Genomic DNA, 21,244 nt, shown 5'->3' with positions numbered 1-21,244 from the left:
TAGTCAGAAGTAACAGATGTGTATCAATAAAAAAAAATGGTAATGTTATCATGATTATGCTATTCTATGTTAAAAGCTTTAAATACTACATGTACAATGAAAATCTATCTACCAACAAAATAAATAAATTAAAAGTGAAACATTGAAAATATATTGTATGGATATACAAACTATCAAGTAAAACATGTATATAGATTAGCATACGCTATAAAAATGACAGTGTAACAAGGTATCCTTTTTGATTTTAGGGAAGAAGGTGAAAGACCATAAGACCCTGCACTTTTCTTAGCTAAAATCATTTGGAAGATGCAATGATCATATACGGTCGTTTATAAAATAAGTTGTCAATTAATTGTGAAAAAACCTTAATTCTTATTCTACTGTATGAAGTGTTATAAAGTGATTCTCCTATTGTATTGAAGTGAAGTAATCTAAGAGCAGGGGTCTGGTGGTTCATCTTGATGTACTTTTTCCCCCCCACCAGTCCCAAGTACAGGGAATAAAACACACTGGAAAAAAGAAAAAAAAAAAAAACATCGACGGTCTATCCAAAAATCGAATAAATTTGGTCCTGGTGCCTATAAAGATCTATAACTTAGGGACTGGCATTTTCTTCGGAAGTGGGTGGGTCCCAAATATACCAGGGTCTTAAATTTTGGAAAGAAAAATTTGATGAACAATATGTAGCGAGTCGGAAGATAGTGTTTATTTTATTCAAAAAACTAATTTCAATATGATTTTAGCCTGTTTAGGTGATAAGGTGTATCGGTGGTGGTGGTGTGAGGGGGGTGTCATAAAGTTTTTGTTGCCAAAATAGGGGGGTTGTCGCAATTTTATTGACGCAGACTTTTTTAATTTGGGATACCCCCTTCCAAAGAAAATGCCAGCCCCCTTAAAGAGGTAGCGATTCCCACGCCGTGATCGTATGCCCGATTCAAAATCACTCTCCCGTGACGGTGCGAGGTAATGATTCCACACGTTCGAAATGGACAAGCGAACAACGTAGAAAATACACAAAATGGGTACGTTTTACAACATTTTGACAAATAAGGATATGTAGGAAAGTCCACTAATTATTAAAGGATGACTCCGACAATCACAACATTATGCCTTATGTTAAGAAATTTGTGAAGCGTGAATCACGAGGTTTTATTTAAAACAAAGTCAAATTAACCATAAAAACGAATTAAAACAGCCGTCTCGCAACACGCGATATTCAAAAGTCCCGGGCGCCGAGATTGCGGAGTGCAATGACGTCCCAGTAATACAATGAAGGCTGGCAACAATTGAGCACAAATAACCACGACATTGCACTGGATATATTTCGGCGCGGGAATTTTGAATATCGCGTGTTGAAAGCCGGCTGTTTTTATTCATTTTATGTGATTCGTGCTTGATAATTATTTTTCTAACATATAAGGCATAATGTTGTGATTGCCGGAGTCCTAGTCCGGTGGCAGAGCAAGGTTAGATGGTTTTACCAGTTAAAGTAGTTTTCTTTGCTGATTATTACTCTTTGAGTGGTACAAAATAAGATTTTGGGGGATGTAAAATGGTAACCCTTGGGCAATTAGAAATATTCAAGATGGCCGCTATTTATAATTTAAAAAAAACTCGGTTATTCACTAGTGGTACCAAAATAAATAATAACTTAAAGTATTTTGTGTAAATTATTTGCCTTTTGGATGCTTTAGATATAAATTATGTACAGTTTTAAATGTGACACTCTCACAATTCAAGAAATTTAAAATGGCCGCTGTGTAACGTCATAAGCAAAAACCATTAGGTAAAGTTCTTTTGCCAGATTTTAATTCTTACAATAATTAATGTACAATCTAGAATTAAGCAGATCCAGTTTGACATTTTACTTCGTCACAATCACATACAAAATTCCAAGATGGCCACCACCGATATAAAAGGTAGAAATATAACACACTATTTCCAAGGAAGTGTGTTGAGTGACAGAAGTTTACACTACACTATCTCCACCACGCCAATGGCCACAATGATGGATCACCAATGTTATTATACCATTGCCAAAGAAAGGTGACCTTTCTTTGATGACCAACTATAGACGCATATCACTCATGTCCATAGCTGCTATTCAAAAGTCTACAAAAATGTCCTTTTAAAACGAATCCGGCCTCATTTAGACCCCTTGCTGAAAAGCAACCAGGTTGGTTTCAGACCAGGACGCAGCTGCGCACATCAGATCCATATACTGCGAAGAATTATGGAAGGCTTTAAGGAATACCAGCTCCCTTGACAGTTACCTTCGTTGACTTCAAGAAGGCATTCGATTCCAGTAACAGAACAGTGATGTTCTCAATATTGCGTCATTACGGCATTCCAAGCACTTTGGTCAGTGCCATAAAGGTAATTTACAGTAATCGTTGACGGGGCATCTCTGAACCCTTCGATGTAACAATAGGAGTCCTACAAGGCGATGTACTGTATTGGCTCCCTTTCTCTTTATTATCATTGTTGACTACCTTTTGGGAAAAGCGTCTGGACCAGACTCCGGAGCTGTGACCTGTCCTCGTCGATCAAGAAGATATCCTGCCAAATTGCTAAATGACCTGGACTTTTCTGATGATATCGCTCTCCTTGAATCTTCCACCCCACGGGCCGGGCCCAGTCTTAGCTCTCCAGGACCGCAAATGCCGCAGCAGACCTTATAATCAGCGCACCCAAAACAAAGTGCACACTCCAAGTGTACGGAAATCCCATTAAGCATGTAACCGACTTCATATACCTAAGTCCATGGGGTCCAGTGCTAGTGACCTAAAGAGACGGAAATCTCTTGTTTGGACAGCCTTCTGGAAATTAGCGCAACTGTGGAAAAGTCCTACCATCACAATTTCCACCAAGGTTAAACTGTTTTCACACAACCTGCGTCACAGTTTTACTATATACCCGGACTATATACGGCTGTGAGTAGTGAGTTATCTCTAAGGATATGGAAAATAAAATCAACTCATTTGGCACATCCCGCCGCCGTATTATGCTGAACATCAAGAGAGTAGACAGAGTACCAAATTCTACCATCTACAATCTGACAGAGACAGCGCCACTTGTTGAGAAAGCCAGGACTCGTCAACTGATATTTGTAGGGCATATACTCCGCTAGCCTGACGATGAGCCAGTAAAAGAGTATGCATTGTATGTCCCAACTCATGGCAAGAGGAAACCCAGACGGCAACGAACTTTGTTCTGGAAATACATCCAGTGTCTTTTGGGGGATATGGACAGCATGCTGAGTCATGGTCAATTATCAGCAATGGCTCAAGACCGATGTAGCTGGAGGAAACTTGTAGTTGTTTGCTCCGCAGCCAAAGGATGATGATGATGATGATGATGTATTCTATTGCTAAAATGCTCTGAAAGACAGGTAAAACTTTATGCAAATGGTTAAGAATGAAGTTGTGTTGTTAAATAACAAGAAACGTATGAGTATGATATGCTATGCAAACCATTCAATATGTTAAGTAAAAACAGTTACAGTGAGCATACATTTTACTGAAGCATGTCAGTTCATAATCCACATGCATATATTACATATTGAGTCAAAACTACCAATAATGCGACTAAAAACACTATAATTATTTGTTTTGTCACTAAAAAAATCATTTGAATGCTATTTCAGAGTTAAGTGTCGGCCATTTTGAATACCTCGAATTGTCCAAGGGTGACGATTTTACACCCCTTAGAATCTTATTCTACACCACTCAAAGATCATTTATCAGCAAAAACAAAACAAAAAACAATTTTAACTGCCCCAAACACTTTTGTTACTAAAACACCATTTGAATGATATTTCAGAGTTACGTGGCGACCATCTTGAATATCTCGGATTGCCCAAGGGTGACGATTTTACACCCCCTAAAATCTTATTCTACACCACTCAAAAATCATTTATCAGCGAAAAACAAACTTTTAACTGCTCAAAACACTATTTGGTACGATACCAAATGTCATTAAAACAGCATTTGATTGCTATTTCAGAGTTACGTGGCGACCATCTTGAATATCTCGGATTGCCCAAGGGTGACGATTTTACACCCCCTAGAATCTTATTCTACACTACTCAAAGATCATTTATCAGCAAAAAAACAAACTTTAACTGTCTACTGTCTAAAACACTATAGTTATTTAGTATGATACCTTTTGTCACTAAATACCATTTGAATGCTATTTCCGAGTTACGTGGCGGCCATCTTGAATATCTCGGATTGCCCAAGGGTGACGATTTTACATCCAACAGAATCTTTTTCTACACCATTCAAAGATCAATAATCAGCAATAAAGCAAACTTTAACCGCCAAAACCATCTAACCCCAAAATATGATGTTTGCAGCCGCACACCGACATCGCCTGGCTAATAATTATTTGGTGCAGCAGAGACATTAAAATGAATACACGGGATCGATACACGTGAATTGCTATGCACGATTTTGATATCAGACGAAAATCTTCGGATACTGGGTTACAAAATGATGAATATCTCCCATCAATTAATTTTTCTCAAGAAACCAGATGTGGTCTCATACACTTGAAAATACGTGTTGAACAGATATTATAGTCGTTAGCGTGCGCTTTGAAAATTGGCCGTGCGCTTTGAACTCAAAATTTGACCAAAACTCTCAATTTTATATTGCGTTGGTCCATGGACTACAGCGCGCAGCAGGCTATAGCGGCACTCACTCAAGTGGAGACAGTATAACCATTGACCGCAATGTCGTATACAAGCTTGCTCACACAGCGAGAAATCAATTACCCCGTCTATTGTCAGTAGCCTTAGTCAGGTCACTTCGCTAATAATATGCATCTCATAAGGTCCGAATAAAATGGCCATCGGTGGCTGTGGATTCAACCTACCATGGCGATTTCTACTATGAAGATATCGGGGCGATGTCACTGTGAGCCAGACTATCCTCTTTTAATATGTTTCATTTTGTTCGTAAGAAATCGTTAGTGTATAAGGTGCGCCATCTTATTTATTTAGTTGGAACTTGATAGAAATCTCAACCCTCTCAATACACTATAGGGACAAAAATCTGTGATCGGTTGAAAAATCCGTTAAAAAACCGATACATGATTTCTCACGGATTTTTCAACCAGTCGCAGATTTTTCACTGAAATATGTCTCCTAGTAATAGGACTTCTCACCCTGGGGCATGCTGGGGAAAGATTACACTGTTCAATTGGGCTATTCAATTTAAAATCCACACTACCACTGTGGAATATTCTGGAAATATCTTCCACAGGGGAGTATGAATTTCAAATGGAATGCACATTAGCAACCCCATTTGAAACTCAACCTCCCTCAGTGGAAGATTCAGGTTGAATCTTTCTCGGAGGGTGTATGAAATTAAAATGGAGGTGCCTAATGTGCTCATTCCATCTGAAATTCATACTACCTCTGTGACAGATATTTTCAAAATCTTCCACATGGGTAGTGTGGATTTTAAATGGAATATCCCATTTAGTGCATCGTATTCTCGGGATCTCATTACATACACTCCTTGAGGCAGTAAAAGGAAAATCAAATTTTGTGATTTTTATCAACACTGCCATAGGCGTAGATCTGGGGAGGGGGGATTGGAGGAGAGAGTAACCCCCCCAATATTTTGCCAGGGGTGGTCCATACAATCGTCCCCCCCCCCCAATAATGACCGATATCCGATCAAAGGCGATATCGCGCCTAGAAGTATGATTCTGGTGTCTATACCCATGTTTACAGGGTCTAGAAATCCATTGGAAACAACATTTCTTTTCATTATAGACTTTTTATAGTCTATATTTTCTTCATTTCAGCTTAATTTAGCAGTTGTCATGGTTGTGTGTAAATTCCTATTACTATTAGATACGTTGTAATAAAACATGATTTTAAATATTTGTATATTAATTTTTCTGAGGGCTTGCAGCAAAATTGATATTTTATTTTCCTTGGTATGGGTTTGTGGCTAGTAGTCGGGTAATGATGATGGTGATGATGATGATATGATGATGATGATGACGACGACGACGACGACGACGACGACTACGACGACGACGATGATGATGATGATAATGATGACGATGACGATGATGATGATAATGATGACGATGATGAACAAATCAAATCAAATCAAAGATGATAACGATGACGACGACGATGATGATGATAATGATGACGATGACGATGATGATGATGATGATGATGATGATGATGATGATGATGATGAACAAATCAAATCAAATCAAAGATGATAATGATGACGATGACGATGACGACGACGACGACGACGATGATGATGATGATGATGATATGATGATGATGATGATGATGATGATGATGATTAATACACAAACGAACAAGAGGAACAAACATGCCTAGCATGTAATTTTATTTTAACATGGAAAAATTTGACCTCTTATCTTCTCGCAAACTAAGATTATGCATATCTTATCTCTTCAATAAACATTGTAAAAGTCGATTTGGCCTTGGCACGGGGCCCTTGCTGAAAATATGTCACATGCTGTTCGAATTATAAAAACACAGTTTGTTGACCCTATAATGTCTGTGCACTCATAAATTGACCTCTGAGCGTATTGGGTATAAACGCATGATCCTCTATAACAGCCTTAACCTTAGCATAACGCAGTCTAAACCCCAGATAAGGTATCTAAACCCCAGATAAGGCGCCGTAACCCCAGATTAAGGGACGTAGACCCCAGATAAAGCAGTCCAAACCCCAAATAAGGTGTCTTAACACTAAATATGGAACATAAACCACAGATAAGGCATCTAAACCCCACGTAAGGTGCCTTAACTCTAGGTAAGTGCCGTAAACACCAGATAAGGGTCGTAAACCCCAGATAAGGCATCTAAACCCCAGATAAGAGACGTAAACCCCAGATAAGGCGCCTTAACCCCAGATAAGGAACGTAAACCCCAGACAAGGTATCTAAAACCCAGATAAGGCGCCTTAACTTCAGATGAGGGACGTAAACCATAACAGTCTAAACCCAAGATAAGGTATTTAAACCCCATTTAAGGCGCCTTAACCCCAAATAAGGGATGCAAACCCTAGATAAGACATTCTAAATCCCAGATCCATTTTTGGGCATCTAAACCGAGATCAGGCACCCCAGATAAGGGACGTAAACCCCAGATATCTGCCTTATCTGGGGTTTAGACTGTGTTATCCTAGGTTTACATCCCTCATCTGAAGTTAAGATGCCTTATCTGATGTTTAGATGCCTTGTCTGGGGGTTTACGTTCCTTATCTGGGGATAAGGCGCCATATCGTGGGTTTAGACTGCCTTATCTGGGGTTTACGTCTGTTATCTAGGGTTTACGTCTCTTACCTGGGGTTACGACGCCTTACCTGCGGTTAAGAAGCCTTATCTGGGATTTACGACTCTTAACTGGGGTTTACGATCCTAATCTAGAGTTAAGGCACTTTACGTGTGGTTTAGATGCATTATCTGGGGTTTATGTTCCTTATTTAGGGTTTTAAGGCGCCTTATTTGGGATATGGACTGCTTTATCTGGGGTCTACGTCCCTTAATATGGGGTTACAGTGCCTTATCTGGGGTTTAGACTGCGTCATGCTAAGGTTAAGCATCTTAGCCCCAGGCAAGGAACGTAAACCCCGGATAAGGCCGTCTAAACCTCTGATTTAGATAAGATATAGGTACAATTCTGCATTTTAGTGGTGGTTATTTTTAAATTTTGGCGGCCATCTTGGGATTTTAGGTCCTGTGTTGTTCTAGATTATTCCAATGGATTTCTAGACCCTGTAAACATGGGTATAGACACCTGAATCATACTTCTAGGACTTTCTGCAACCGAGATATAGCCAAATTAATTTTCACTGGCGGCCATTTTGAAATTCTGGCAGCCATCTTTGAATGATAAGTCCTAGAATGTTAAAAATGACTCTATTGGATTCCTTGACCCTGAAAACATGGGTATAGACATCAGAATCGTGCTGCTGGGTGCTTCTCTGACCAAGTAATGGTAATTAAAAGGGATTTTGGCGGCCATTTTGACAAAAAACGCCCTCTAGCTTGAGTTTCCTACGTTTTTCGATAGGTCAGACCCCTCCCATTTTATTCAGCGTTCTCAAATCTATAAAAAAAAAAACACCTTCAAGACTTCTTGTACTCAACCCAAGAACGAGACTTCCATTCTGGACCCTACTAAAGACTCTGCAATGTTTGTATCTATACGCATAACAAATCTATAATTATCAAAACTTCCATTCGTATTTCAGTTGTCATTTTATTTTACCATTTCAAAGTCTCAGTCTGAGTTAATGTTTATTAATATACAACATGAATGATGATGATTTTGTAGTCGAAGTATTCCCGTCTTTTTATTCACCGTTTCACATAAATGGTTGATGAGCTGAGGTATTGTGACTTCGACATCAAATCATCATCACGCATGGATGATCTTCTCTGTTCCCCATTTATAGTCCGTTCTTTCGTGAGTCCTTTTGATATGATTTGGTTATTCAAAATATGTCAGCAAAGTTTTCCGAATAAATTCTCAGGTGCAAACTTCAGTCCTAGTTCTCCATCCTTAAAATCATAATATGTGCAGCGCCCTCAAGAGGCTCGCGTCATCCTTGCAGTACATTCGCCATCGGGTGATGTAGGATCAACTGCATGGAAGAAATAGATTTGAACATTGTTTTAAGGGATCTGGATTGAGCGTTTTGGGCGTTTCGGCAGTATTTTTTGTGGGACATGAGAGCACATCAGACATATCGAATTGCATTCTGAATACGAAGAATGTCTTTCTGATATCAAATAAGTGTATGTAGCTGGGAGGAAACGCCGACGATCAATTGAAAATTTTGACATTTCATATTGAAGATCCATATCTTCAATACGAAAAGTCAAAATTTTCAATTGATCGTCGGCTTTTCATCCCACCTACATACACTTTAAGTACATATCATCAGATTTATAAAGTTTACTTCAAGTACTGTTAAATATCAAAAATATCAATTTTTAATGATTTGCCATAAAATGTGTATTACATTGCGAATTTCAAAAATCAAAATTATTTGATATCAGAAGGACATTCTTCGTATTCAGAATGCAATTCGATAGGTCTGATATGCTCTAATGTCCCCCAATAAATACTGTCCAAACGTTCATACCCTTTCTCTTAAGTGGGCTCTGTGACACTTTCTTAAACTATTCATATTAGTTTCTTAAACTATTCATATTAGTTAAGTAAAAACCTCAATTTGGTGACCACTCTCTGGCTAGTAAGGTTTGACGATTGATTCGACTTCTATGGACCATTTAGAAATAAAATAGCCCCATGTCCCTCGCGAAAAGCCCGGCATTTTTCGCTAGAGGCCAAAATCCAAAATGGCCGCCGCCACCATTTTGAAAATTTAATTTTTGAATCAGAGCACCTATAATCATGTACAAAGACACTTTTTCGGATATGTCGAGTACAAGGATTCCGATTCTAACATTAGTTTAACATCACGGCTTCATTTTCACCAGAAATCCAAGATGGTGGCCGGCACCATCTTGGCGTTTGACGTTATAACATAATTTTTGCCCAGAAATCCAAGATGGAACACCTAGGATCATGAGTTAACTCCCTTTTTTGGGCTAATTATTAAATAGTAATGGTTATGGAAGCACATGTGTGTCATTTCAGCTTTATCTGGGGTTTACGTCCCTTATCTGGGGTTTAGATTGCTCTATCTGCGGTTTACGTCCCTTATCTGCGGTTTAGTTCCTTAAGGCGCCTTATCTTGGGGTTAGACTGCCTGATCTGGGCTTACGTCTCTTAGCTGGGGTTAAGGCGCCTTATATGGGGTTTAGACTGTGTTATCCTAGGTTTACGTCCCTCATCTGAAGTTAAGGCGCCTTATCTGGGGGTTTAGATGCCTTATCTGGGGTTTACGCCCGGGGGTTTACGTTCCTTATCTGGGGTTAAGGCGCCTTAACTGGGGTTTAGACGGCCAGGTCTGGGGTTTACTTCTCTTATCTTAGGTTTATGTTCCTTATTTAGGGTTAAGGGGGCACTGAACAGTAAGCGTCGCCATTGAAAATACATGCGCCGAGGGCCTAAAAGAACGAGCTATTGCCAAGTCTGTGCAATAGATGGGGTTATTTGAACTGTTTGGTGATGGAGCAACACTCTTTAAATTTAATATGTCTTTTTTTGCACATAGATCGACAGTGTCAGTTTTTCACAAATTTCACTTTTTTAACTCAACCCGTATTTTGTAAGCGTTTCACCTCTCAAAATCGGGTTCTTGACGCATTGCATTGTGGGATATCTTACACATCACGAAACAAAATTCAAGTGATTTTGTTCGCATCCATGGGCAACAAGAACATCTCAGCTTTAACATAACACCCTACAATGATGTCATACGCACATTTTGGTGGAAATACGCACATATTTGGCCTAAATTTTACGTTTCTAAGGTACTATACAGACGTTACACTTCCGGTCGCGGAAGGTTACTGTTCAGTGCCCCCTTAAGGCGCCTTATTTGGGATTTAGACTGCCATATCTGAGTTTACGTCTCTTATCTGGGGTTAAGGCGCCTTATCTTTGGTTTAGATGCCTTACCTGAGGTTTACAACACTTATCTGGGGTTAACGACCCTCATCTAGTGTTAAGGCACCTTATATGGGGTTTAGATGCCCTATCTGGGGTTTATGTTCCTTATTTAGGCTCAAGGCGCCTTATATGGGGTTTGGACTGCTTTATCGGGGGTCTACGTCCCTTATCTGGGGTTACGGCGCATTATAGTCCTGGCCCTGTCCTACAGACCCGTATACAATCTTTCAAGAAGAAAGTTTGGATGTTGATTTGAGTAGGGTATGCATAGGTCTTTAAAATTCTACTAGGTGGAAAATTCCAAACCCGGGCAAACTCTGTATATGGCCGTTTTTCAAAATGGCCGCCAAAATGTACTTATGAACCAGGTATAATGACAATAACTCTGAAACTATTTGACCTAGAGGGGTGATTGAGGTGTTTATCCCCACTAAATCAAGACTGTCTGATTGAATGAAGGGGGTTTCATGGTTGTCCGAGGTCTAGGACACCTGAAATCCAAGATGGCCGCCCGTAGCAACCATAATCATCATATTCGCCAGATGAAATGACAATAATTCGGAATCTGCTTGACCTACAAGGGTCATTAAGGTGTCTATCCCCACTAAATCAAGGCTTTCTGATTGAATAAAGGGGGTTTCATGGTTGTCCGAGGTCTAGGACACCTGAAAACCAAGATGGTCGCCCATAGCAACCAGATAATCATCATATTAGCCAGATGAAATGACAATAATTCGGAATCTGCTTGACCTGCAAGGGCCATTTAGGTCTCTATCCCTATGAAATCAAGACTTCATGGTTGTCTGATGTCTAGGACCCCCGGGTCTAGGACACCCACAATCTAAGATGGCCGCCCATAGCAACCATATAAATATTCACATTAACCAGGTGAGATGACAATATCTCAATAATTATTTGATCCAGAAGAGCAATTAAGGTGTGTAACTTCGCTAAATCAAGGCTGTTTGATTAAATGATGTGATATCATGGTTGTCTGAAGTCGAAGTCACACCAAACCAGATGGCAGCCATAGCAACCACTATTAACCAAGTAAAATGTCATCAATTAGAACCTCTGTAACATAGAGGCTGGATTAATGCCGCCAAAATACGTTTTTTCACTTAAAAATGGGTTAGAGTGTCATTGAAACAGCATTATAAACATTAAATATTCAAAATAATCGATGAAAAATGGCTCTGAGGGTTATAGCAGAAACATTTCTCCCTAAATTATGTTGCTAATATGTTTTTAATCCAAAATGGCGCCGATTATGAGGTCCAAAATGGCCTTCAAAATACATTTTTTCACTCAAAAATGGGTTAGAGTGGCATGGCATTAAAACAGCATTTAACACATTAAATATTCAAACTTATCGATGGTAAATGGCTTTGAGGGTTACAGCAGAAACATTTCTCCCCAAATGTGTTGTTAACATGTTTCAAATCCAAGATGGTGCCGATTATGAGGTCAAAAATGGCCGCCAGAATTTTTTTTTTCACTCAAAAATGGGTTAGAGTGGCATTAAAACAGCATTATAAACATTAAATATTCAAAATAATCAATGAAAAATGGCTTTGAGGGTTATAGCAGAAACATGTCTCTCCAAATTATGTTGCTAATATGTTTTAAATCCAAAATGGCGCCGATTATGAGGTCCAAAATGGCCTCCAAAATACATTTTTTCACTCAACAAATGGGTTAGAGTGGCATTAAAACAGCATTTAACACATTAAATATTCAAACTTATCAATGGTAATGGCTTTGAGGGTTACAGCAGAAACATTTCTCCCCAAATTTTGTTGTTAACATGTTTCAAATCCAAAATGGTGCCGATTATGAGGTCAAAAATGGCCGCCAAAATACAGATAGACATTTGTAACAAAATCGTGTCATTCACAGGTGTCAAATTCAAAATGGCGCCCAAAGTGAAGCCCAAAATAGCGGCTAAATACATTTTTTCTCAGCTTTTGTAATGACGGCCAAAATGGCCGCCAAAATACTCAAAGCCATATTCCATGTGTATTTTGAAAATAATTATACAGTTTTAATGTCGCCTTTAGTATGAAAAAATACTTAAGCGGTCATTTTGGTTTTCATTTTTGGCACCATTTTGGATTTAAAACATGTTAACAACCTATTGTTTGGTACAACATGTTTCTGTTGTAATCCTAAAACGGTTTACCATTGATTATTTTGAATATTTAATGTGTTTAATGCTGTTTTAATACTACTTATGGCTGCTTAAAATGTATTTTTGCAGCCATTTTGGACCTCATAATGGACACCATTTTGGATTTGAAACATGTTAACAACACAATTTGGGGGAAAATGTTTCTGCTGTAACCCTCTAAAGCCATTTACCATTGATAAGTTTTAATAAATGGCTTTAGAGGGTTACAGCAGAAACCAAAATGACCGCTAAAGTATTTTTTTCATACTATAGGCGACATCAAAACTGTATAATTATTTTCAAAATACACATGGAATATGGCTTTGAGTATTTTGGCGGCCATTTTGGCCGTCATTACAAAAGCTGAGAAAAAATGTATTTGGCCGCTATTTTGGGCCTCACTTTGGGCGCCATTTTGAATTTGACACCTGTGAATGACACGATTTGGTTACAAATGTCTATCTGTAGCCCTCAATGCCATTTACCATTGATAAGTTTGAATATTTAATGTGTTAAATGCTGTTTTAATGCCACTCTAACCCATTTGTTGAGTGAAAAAATGTATTTTGAAGGCCATTTTGGACCTCATAATCGGCGCCATTTTGGATTAAAAACATATTAGCAACATAATTTAGGGAGAAATGTTTCTGCTATAACCCTCAAAGCCATTTTTCATCGATTATTTTGAATATTTAATGTTTATAATGCTGTTTCAATGAAACTCTAACTCATTTTTAAGTGAAAAAACGTATTTTGGCGGCATTAATCCAGCCTCTATGTTACAGAGGTTCTAATTGATGACATTTTACTTGGTTAATAGTGGTTGCTATGGCTGCCATCTGGTTTGGTGTGACTTCGACTTCAGACAACCATGATATCACATCATTTAATCAAACAGCCTTGATTTAGCGAAGTTACACACCTTAATTGCTCTTCTGGATCAAATAATTATTGAGATATTGTCATCTCACCTGGTTAATGTGAATATTTATATGGTTGCTATGGGCGGCTATCTTAGATTGTGGGTGTCCTAGACCCGGGGGTTCTAGACATCAGACAACCATGACACCCTCTTCATTCAATTAGACAGTCTTGATTTCATAGGGATAGAGACCTAAATGGCCCTTGCAGGTCAAGCAGATTCCGAATTATTGTCATTTCATCTGGCTAATATGATGATTATCTGGTTGCTATGGGCGGCCATCTTGGTTTTCAGGTGTCCTAGACCTCGGACAACCATGAAACCCCCTTTATTCAATCAGAAGGCCTTGATATAGTGGGGATAGACACCTTAATGACCCTTGTAGGTCAAGCAGATTCCGAATTATTGTCATTTCATCTGGCGAATATGATGATTATGGTTGCTACGGGCGGCCATCTTGGATTTCAGGTGTCCTAGACCTCGGACAACCATGAAACTCCCTTCATTCAATCAGACAGTCTTGATTTAGTGGGGATAGACACCTCAATCACCCCTCTAGGTCAAATAGTTTCAGAGTTATTGTCATTAAACCTGGTTCATAAGTACATTTTGGCGGCCATTTTGAAAAACGGCCATATACAGAGTTTGCCCGGGTTTGGAATTTTCCACCTAGTAGAATTTGAAAGACCTATGGATACCCTATTCGAATCAACATTCAAACTTTCTTCTTGAAAAATTGTATACGGGTCTGTAGGATAGGGCCAGGACTATTATCTGGGGTTTAGATGCCTTATCTGGGTTTAGACTGCAATATGCTCAGATTAAGGTATCTTGGCCACAGGTAAGGAACGTAAACCCAGGATAAGGCCGTCTAAACCACAGATAAGGCGCCGTATCCCTAGATAAGGGATGTAAACCCAAGATAAGGCAGTTTAAACCCTATATAATGGACATGAACCCCAGATAAGGCGGGAATGACACACTTATGCTTATGCTCTCATTCAAAAATCACATTAACGCTCTACCAAATGGGGCGATCTTGGATTTCTGGGCAAAAATTATGTTGTAACGTCAAATTAATGTCAGATTCGGATTTCTTGGTGTCGATTTACCGGAAAGTGTCTTTGTACGCGATTTTAGGTACTCTGCTTCAAAACTTATTTTCTCAAGATGGCGCCGGCGGCTACCATCTTGGATTTCTGGGTAAAAATGAGGTCGTAATGTCAAAGTAATGTCAAATTTGAAATCCTTGTGGTAGACAAAACAAAAAAAGTGTCTTTGTACACGATTTTAGGTCCTCTGGTTCAAAACTATATTTTTCTAGATGGTGCCGGCCACCATCTTGGATTTCTGGGTGAAAATTATGCCGTAATGTCAAACTAATGTCAGAATCGGAATCCTTGTACTCGACATAACCGAAAAAGTGTCTTTGTACATGATTATAGGTGCTCTGGTTCAAAACTTAAATTTTCAAAATGGTGGCGGCGGCCATTTTGGATTTTGGCCTCTAGCGAAAAATGCCGGGATTTTCGCGAGGGACATGGGGCTATTTTATTTCTAAATGGTCCAAAGAAGTCGAATCAATCGTCAAACCTTGCTAGCCAAAGAGTGATCACCAAATTGAGGTTTTTGACTTAACTATATACAATGTAACATTAATATATTATCCAATGCTTACATGTACTTACCTTCAATTACAGTAACAACAAAGTCACAACTTGCTATGTTGTTTGATGGATCAATGAATGTGTAAGTTACCGTTGTCATTCCAACTCGGAAGAATGATCGCCCAGATATATGACTTTGACTGATCAAATTAACTGTTCCTGAGTTATCATATGCTGTTGCTTCTAGCCAATAGACAACTGTCCCATCCGTGTTGCAAGCCGTCGTTGTCGATATATCTCTTGAACAGGTCGGTATTGGTGGATCATTGTCAACTTTGAATACCAAAATACAATAAAGCATGATTACTTATCCTGTTAGATTATTTTAAATATACCAAATACTATGGTCGAAAAGTATACAAAAATGATGGTTGAAAAGTATACCAAAAATAATTTGATAAGTATTAAAGTGTATTTGTTTGAAACATCCATCAGAAATAATAAGTCATTGACATCAAAATAGCAATAATGCATTATATTATAAATATATTATCAGTCGTGGTCAGACTATTGTTGATAATGATTACTATAGTATTAAACTAGTGACACAGTGCTCAACCATAAGGGAGCCATAGTGCAGTTTTGTCCACGGCAAATTCACCGTGACCTTTTCAGCCATAAACCCGCTTAGTGAAGATTAAACCGAAATATGCAGTACTAAACCATTATAGTAATCGTTGTCCAATGCACATTTCTTACCACATGATAATATTAATCCAATGAGCGATCGAATTGTCCGCTACGGTCGACTAATCCAATCGATAATGACGCTATTGACATGTACGGGTGGAGCTCCACTGACTGAGTTTTGGTGATTTTTCACTGGTTTGCTATCATTTACTCATTAAGGCGCTCCACCGTTATTATAAAGACTATGCTAATAATTCAAAGATTGACATATAGACAATAAACCATACTTGATTGACAGAAAGTACTAAATTTGTACCTATTACGGTTTGGTGGCACTTCTCTTCCAAACGCGACCAAGTCAGGGCGGCCCGGTGAAGCAAAATGTGCATTGGATTACTACACGGGAGTTTGGATAAGATGGTAGATATCCTTTCTCATACAAATGCATGCTCCCCCGTTATTAAAGCTTGTACCGGATTAAAAATGCAGGTATTTTGAAAAGAAATAAGTAATTGAAACATAGAGCAAGTACTAAAATCAGAGCTTTTATACTTTTTGATATATGACGCTAACTAGTTCATCTCCTATATCAGCGCTACTAGTACGGGTCAATTACCTATGTGAGTGCCCCTGTGTTGTGTGCATACATGTAGTTAACAATAACTGCATGATGCTTTATAAGAATAAACAAAATTTTAAACTCGGCTGATACTACATGTTGTCTTACAGTACTGTTTCGTAAGCCCCAATGGACCTCACGGATCAGAAACTCAATGCAGAATAGTAATGATAATAGTAATAATTATTAGGACCATTATAATATGCATTTATTAATACACAGTTATGAGTAAAAGACTACTTAGTATGCTCAAGGTGGGTTGGAGGGGAGCATAACCTTATTGGTATTAGCACTCAAATATTGAGACAAATAAACTTGACACACAAGAGTAGTTATATAAAGACGGTCCCAGGGCTTGGTTTTAGGGGCGACGGGGACTGCTCTATAATCCGAAGGTTCTATAATCCGAAAGTCCTTTAGTCCGAAGGTTCGCTAGTCCGAACACGTGTTCATAGCATTCGCTATTCCGAATCTTAAAAGAGGTTCTCTAGTCCGAAAAAAATTGAAAAGAGGTTCTTTATTCCGACGATTCTTTATTTCGAAGGTTCTATAGTCCGAATTTTAAAAATGGTTCTCTAGTCCGAATATGAAAATTGTGCAAGTAAAAAGCGCCCTCTTTGGCAATTAGACAATACCGTTGTGGCATGATGCTTACATCAACGTCAAGGGGGTAATCTTAGCTCTGAAATGCCGTTTGTTATGTTCAATTTGCTTGTTTTAATCTCGAGATATGTTTAGTTAACGACGAAAGGGTAAAATCACAATTGTGCCACTTTTACTAGGGAAGAGGGTTTTACATGTAAATCAGTGATACCATCAAGTTTATCAAGAGATCCTTCGTGAAATCAAAGGAATGCATCAATTACACAACAATGCAAAGACTTGTTTACTGTTTTTACTGATTTATCATGATACAGGAATAATGGTTCTCTTTTTCCACTTAAAACAGATTAGATTACATGTTAAATACATGTGCATGTCAATGATTTGTTAAAAGACAAACAAATATTGCACACTTATAGTTCAATAAATGCGTATTACTTGTTGGGAGAGAAATTAGACAAAATAATGCACGCGCGCTGATGTTGATGCGTCTAATGCACGAGCCTCGAAGGAGGGGGTCCATTAGACGCATCAACATCTGCTATCATTGACTTACATGTACAGCTCTCTTCCCTAGTAAAAGTGGCACAATTGTGATTTTACCCTTTCGTTGTTAAATAAACATATCTCGAGATTAAAACAAGCAAATTGACGTTGATCATGTCATAGCGGTGTTTTCTGATTGCCAAAGAGGACGCTTTTCACTTTTTTTTTTTTTGAGACAGGCTGTATATGCTTTTTAGGGGAAGGGGAAAATATCCAAAACTTGTTTTGATATAATATTATTATTATTAATAGTAAAAAGTACATTGCAATTTATTAGCTAAATGGCACAAATTAAAAACAAAACATAGTTCCTGACATCCCAGTCGCCGTAAGCACCATAGTTAAAACTTCAAGTACAGTCAAGTACAAACTAAAAAAATGTTACGGAGTGCCTGTATCATTCCCCCGTTGAAAACAAAGGAAACCGACCCTGAGCCATTGCAAAGTTGAGGAAACTCAGATGTTCCTTGTATAAAGTCGTGGCTACAGGAGGCAATTGTTCACTCAAGCATTTGTAAAACAAACAAACAAACAAACAAACAAACAAAGTTCTTGCTTCTCATATCAAAATCGATGGAGCAAAACAACTCAAAACAACTTGGAAACATACTGTTTTAACGGTATGGGTAGGCCTCACTCCTAGAGAGAAAGCAGAGCATGCAAACTCAGACCACGCCTCTTTACTATAGACTATGTTGTTTTATTACTATTTAATGGGTGCCACAATTCTACAGACTTGGCATTAATATATCACACACCAACTTTCTGGGACCATATTTAAGTTAGGCGATTCGAGAAGCGTTTACTGTATTTGGCCCTCTGACGGAACCACGGATGTACCAGTGCGGCAGAATTATTTTGTTCAATCAATTCATGATCGTGTATTGGTGTATTTCTTTCTTGCCATTTCTTCTTCTTTCTTCTTCTTCTCACAGGTTGCTACTTCGGATATCGACCAAAAAGCAGTATTGGGTAGCTGGCTACAAAAGTTATGGGTTGTTTAACGTCAGAGGTCATCCAGGGTCACAGGGGTCATAAAAAGGTCATCTTAACCGAAAATACTACTCCTACAGATTGCATAGCATGGTCATGTTACTCGTGCATATGAACAACCTTTACACCCTCTACACCAGTTATGGGTTTGTAGGCCAATTTGGGGTCAATAAAGGTCACGGGGTGAAAAATGAGGTCAGATTTTCAAAATGCAAAATGAGCCCCCAATTTGAATACAATGATTATTATGACATTCTAAACATGCTCTAAATATTTTTAAAATTCATTTAAGGCCATTAAGGATCATAAAAAGGTCAAAGGTCAAGTTTTCAAAATGCTCAAATTGAGCTGAAACTTAAATTTAATGATCCTTATGACATTCTACAAATGTTTAAAAAAAATTCATTTAAGATCATTAAGGGTCATAAAGGGGTCAAAGGTCAAGTTTTCTCAAAATGCTCCAATTGAGCTGAAATTTAAATGCAATGATCCTTATGACATTTTAAACATGTTTAAAATATTTTCAAATTCATTTAAGGTCTCTAAGGGGTCATAAATGGGTCAAATGTCGAGTTTTCAAAATATCAGCTTTCCACGATCAAGGTATGTTAAAACGGCAATTAATGAAAAAGTCTTATTAAAATTAATCTTATCCGGCGCAGTATTGCTGCGTGATCATCAGGTCATCAAAGTCATCCGCCTAACTTACCTCGTGCCCTTACAAATTGCACAATTGTCCTAGTATTTACTTTGTAATGAAATGCTTCTCATTTTGCATGTTTTGTGTATTAATTATTATATATTGCATTTTGTATAATAATACACAAATAACATATATTCGCTTCTGTCCAAATTACAACTTAACATTTCATAGCTTTATATTTTACCTTCAATAATATGAATTTCAAAGCAACAGTCAGCTGTATTTCCGGATTGATCTGCAAAGGTGTAGCAAACTTCTGTTAGGCCAACTGGGAAGATGTCGCCAGGGGCATGAGTTATGTTTTGAAGGTTCACTGTGCCAGAGTTATCCGTTGCCTGTGGTTCTGGGAAAGTAACTGTCCTGCCGAATAATTGTCCTAGATCAACGGTTTCAGTGATATTGTTGGTTGGACGGCAAACGGGTAGTTGCTCATCAACTGTGGAAAATGTGACAAAGAATGGCCTTCACCATGATCACAATCATACAATGTCTATTTTGCGGTAACATCCATGCTACTTACCCCAGTCTGCTCTCAAAGCCCAAGAGTTCACTCAAGTTGTATTTATCGAAAGTAAATATAGTCTAGGAGCAAGGGGTTTTGAAAAATGGTCGAGTTCAACACCTATGTCTACCAATATTTGTTACCTTGAGGTGTTAGTATAGACCCTCTAGATCACTGCTAGGGGGTAGTGGACTAAAATTGTAGGGTACATTTTACGCTAGAGGTCACAAAAGGTCATACAGGGGTAAAAATTGAAAATGCTTCGATCTTTTGAGTCCACTACCTCCTTAGCAGTGATCCAGAAGGTCTATACTAATATCTCATGGTAACAAATATTGGTAGACATAGGTGTTGAACTAGACCATTTTCAAAACCCCTTGCTCCTAGACTATAATCTCATGGTAACCAATATTGGTAGACATGGGTGTTGAACTCAATCCTTAATTAAGGCCCGTATGAGATTTAGCTCCTCGACTAATACATGTATTACTTACGGTACGGGCTTCAAGCCTGACCACAACATTCCTTGAATGAATTCCATAATAATATTCCATTTTTGGCAATTTTTGGTCCAACGGCAAATTACAGCAGTGTGTGCGTTCATGTGCCATTTTAGCAATTTTCTATGGCAATAGAACTTCCATTCTAGAAGCTTGTCTAGACACAAAGCCTTTCAGGTAAACGTAAATGGATATTTGACATAATAAATAATTATGACTAACAGCTAACATTAAGTGGGCTGAGTGGCCTGTAACCAAGAACCCGGCTCTTTATCGTATTTTCCAGTTTTGAAGGCCACAGTGAACACCATATATTCACGTAGTACTTTAATTCTGAGCCGGGCCGGTTTTTACTCTAGAGTTGTGAATACACGTGTGAACATTTGTGGCGTGGCTACTACGTTGATAACCAACAACATCATCATGTTCTTTCCGTGTGGCTCTTTCCCAGCCTCCACGTTCTGTTGGCGGGTCAAAAGTCCGGTCGAATGGAGATTCACCGAGTCGATATTTTTACAAACATTTTGGTCAAATGAAAAACAGTAAGACCGAGTGGGTTCATTGCGTGTTTGGTTAAGATGTTCGATCGTGCGGATTTAGCCCGTTAGCCTACTCGAATACTGATAGATATGGCTTACGATACGTACGTGTAAAAATCCCAGAAAAATCGAAATGTGATTGTTCTAGCATTCTGTATCACATTTTTTCTCCAAAATCTTATGTAAATGATTTTCAACGCTACACAAAATTATATTCGACAAATGATAGACATTTTACACAATTTGACATAAC

At 38.4% G+C, this 21,244-nt stretch overlaps 1 protein-coding gene across 2 annotated transcripts in view; it reads right to left on the bottom strand.

Annotated features, from left to right (window-relative positions):
- Positions 1 to 21,244, bottom strand: part of LOC140135433 (spondin-1-like) — a 160,321-nt gene that overhangs the window by 22,033 nt on the left and 117,044 nt on the right. The window contains exons 2-4 of one of the 2 annotated variants that reach the window (XM_072156930.1): positions 19,635 to 19,886; positions 15,378 to 15,629; positions 8,273 to 8,657 (exon numbers count right to left, since the gene is read on the bottom strand). The exons of the other annotated variant lie outside the window; for it this stretch is intronic. Coding sequence (XP_072013031.1) covers positions 8,602 to 8,657; positions 15,378 to 15,629; positions 19,635 to 19,886 — 560 coding nt within the window. The 3' untranslated portion in view covers positions 8,273 to 8,601. Of the gene's footprint in view, positions 1 to 8,272; positions 8,658 to 15,377; positions 15,630 to 19,634; positions 19,887 to 21,244 lie in introns of those variants that run through there. 2 annotated transcript variants of the gene reach the window in all.

Source organism: Amphiura filiformis, chromosome 16, assembly GCF_039555335.1.
Source record: "Amphiura filiformis chromosome 16, Afil_fr2py, whole genome shotgun sequence".
Classification (NCBI taxonomy): Eukaryota; Metazoa; Echinodermata; class Ophiuroidea; order Amphilepidida; family Amphiuridae; genus Amphiura; species Amphiura filiformis.
The sequence above is the reverse complement of the archived record's forward strand: the minus strand, read 5'-3'. Positions and strand labels throughout refer to the sequence as shown.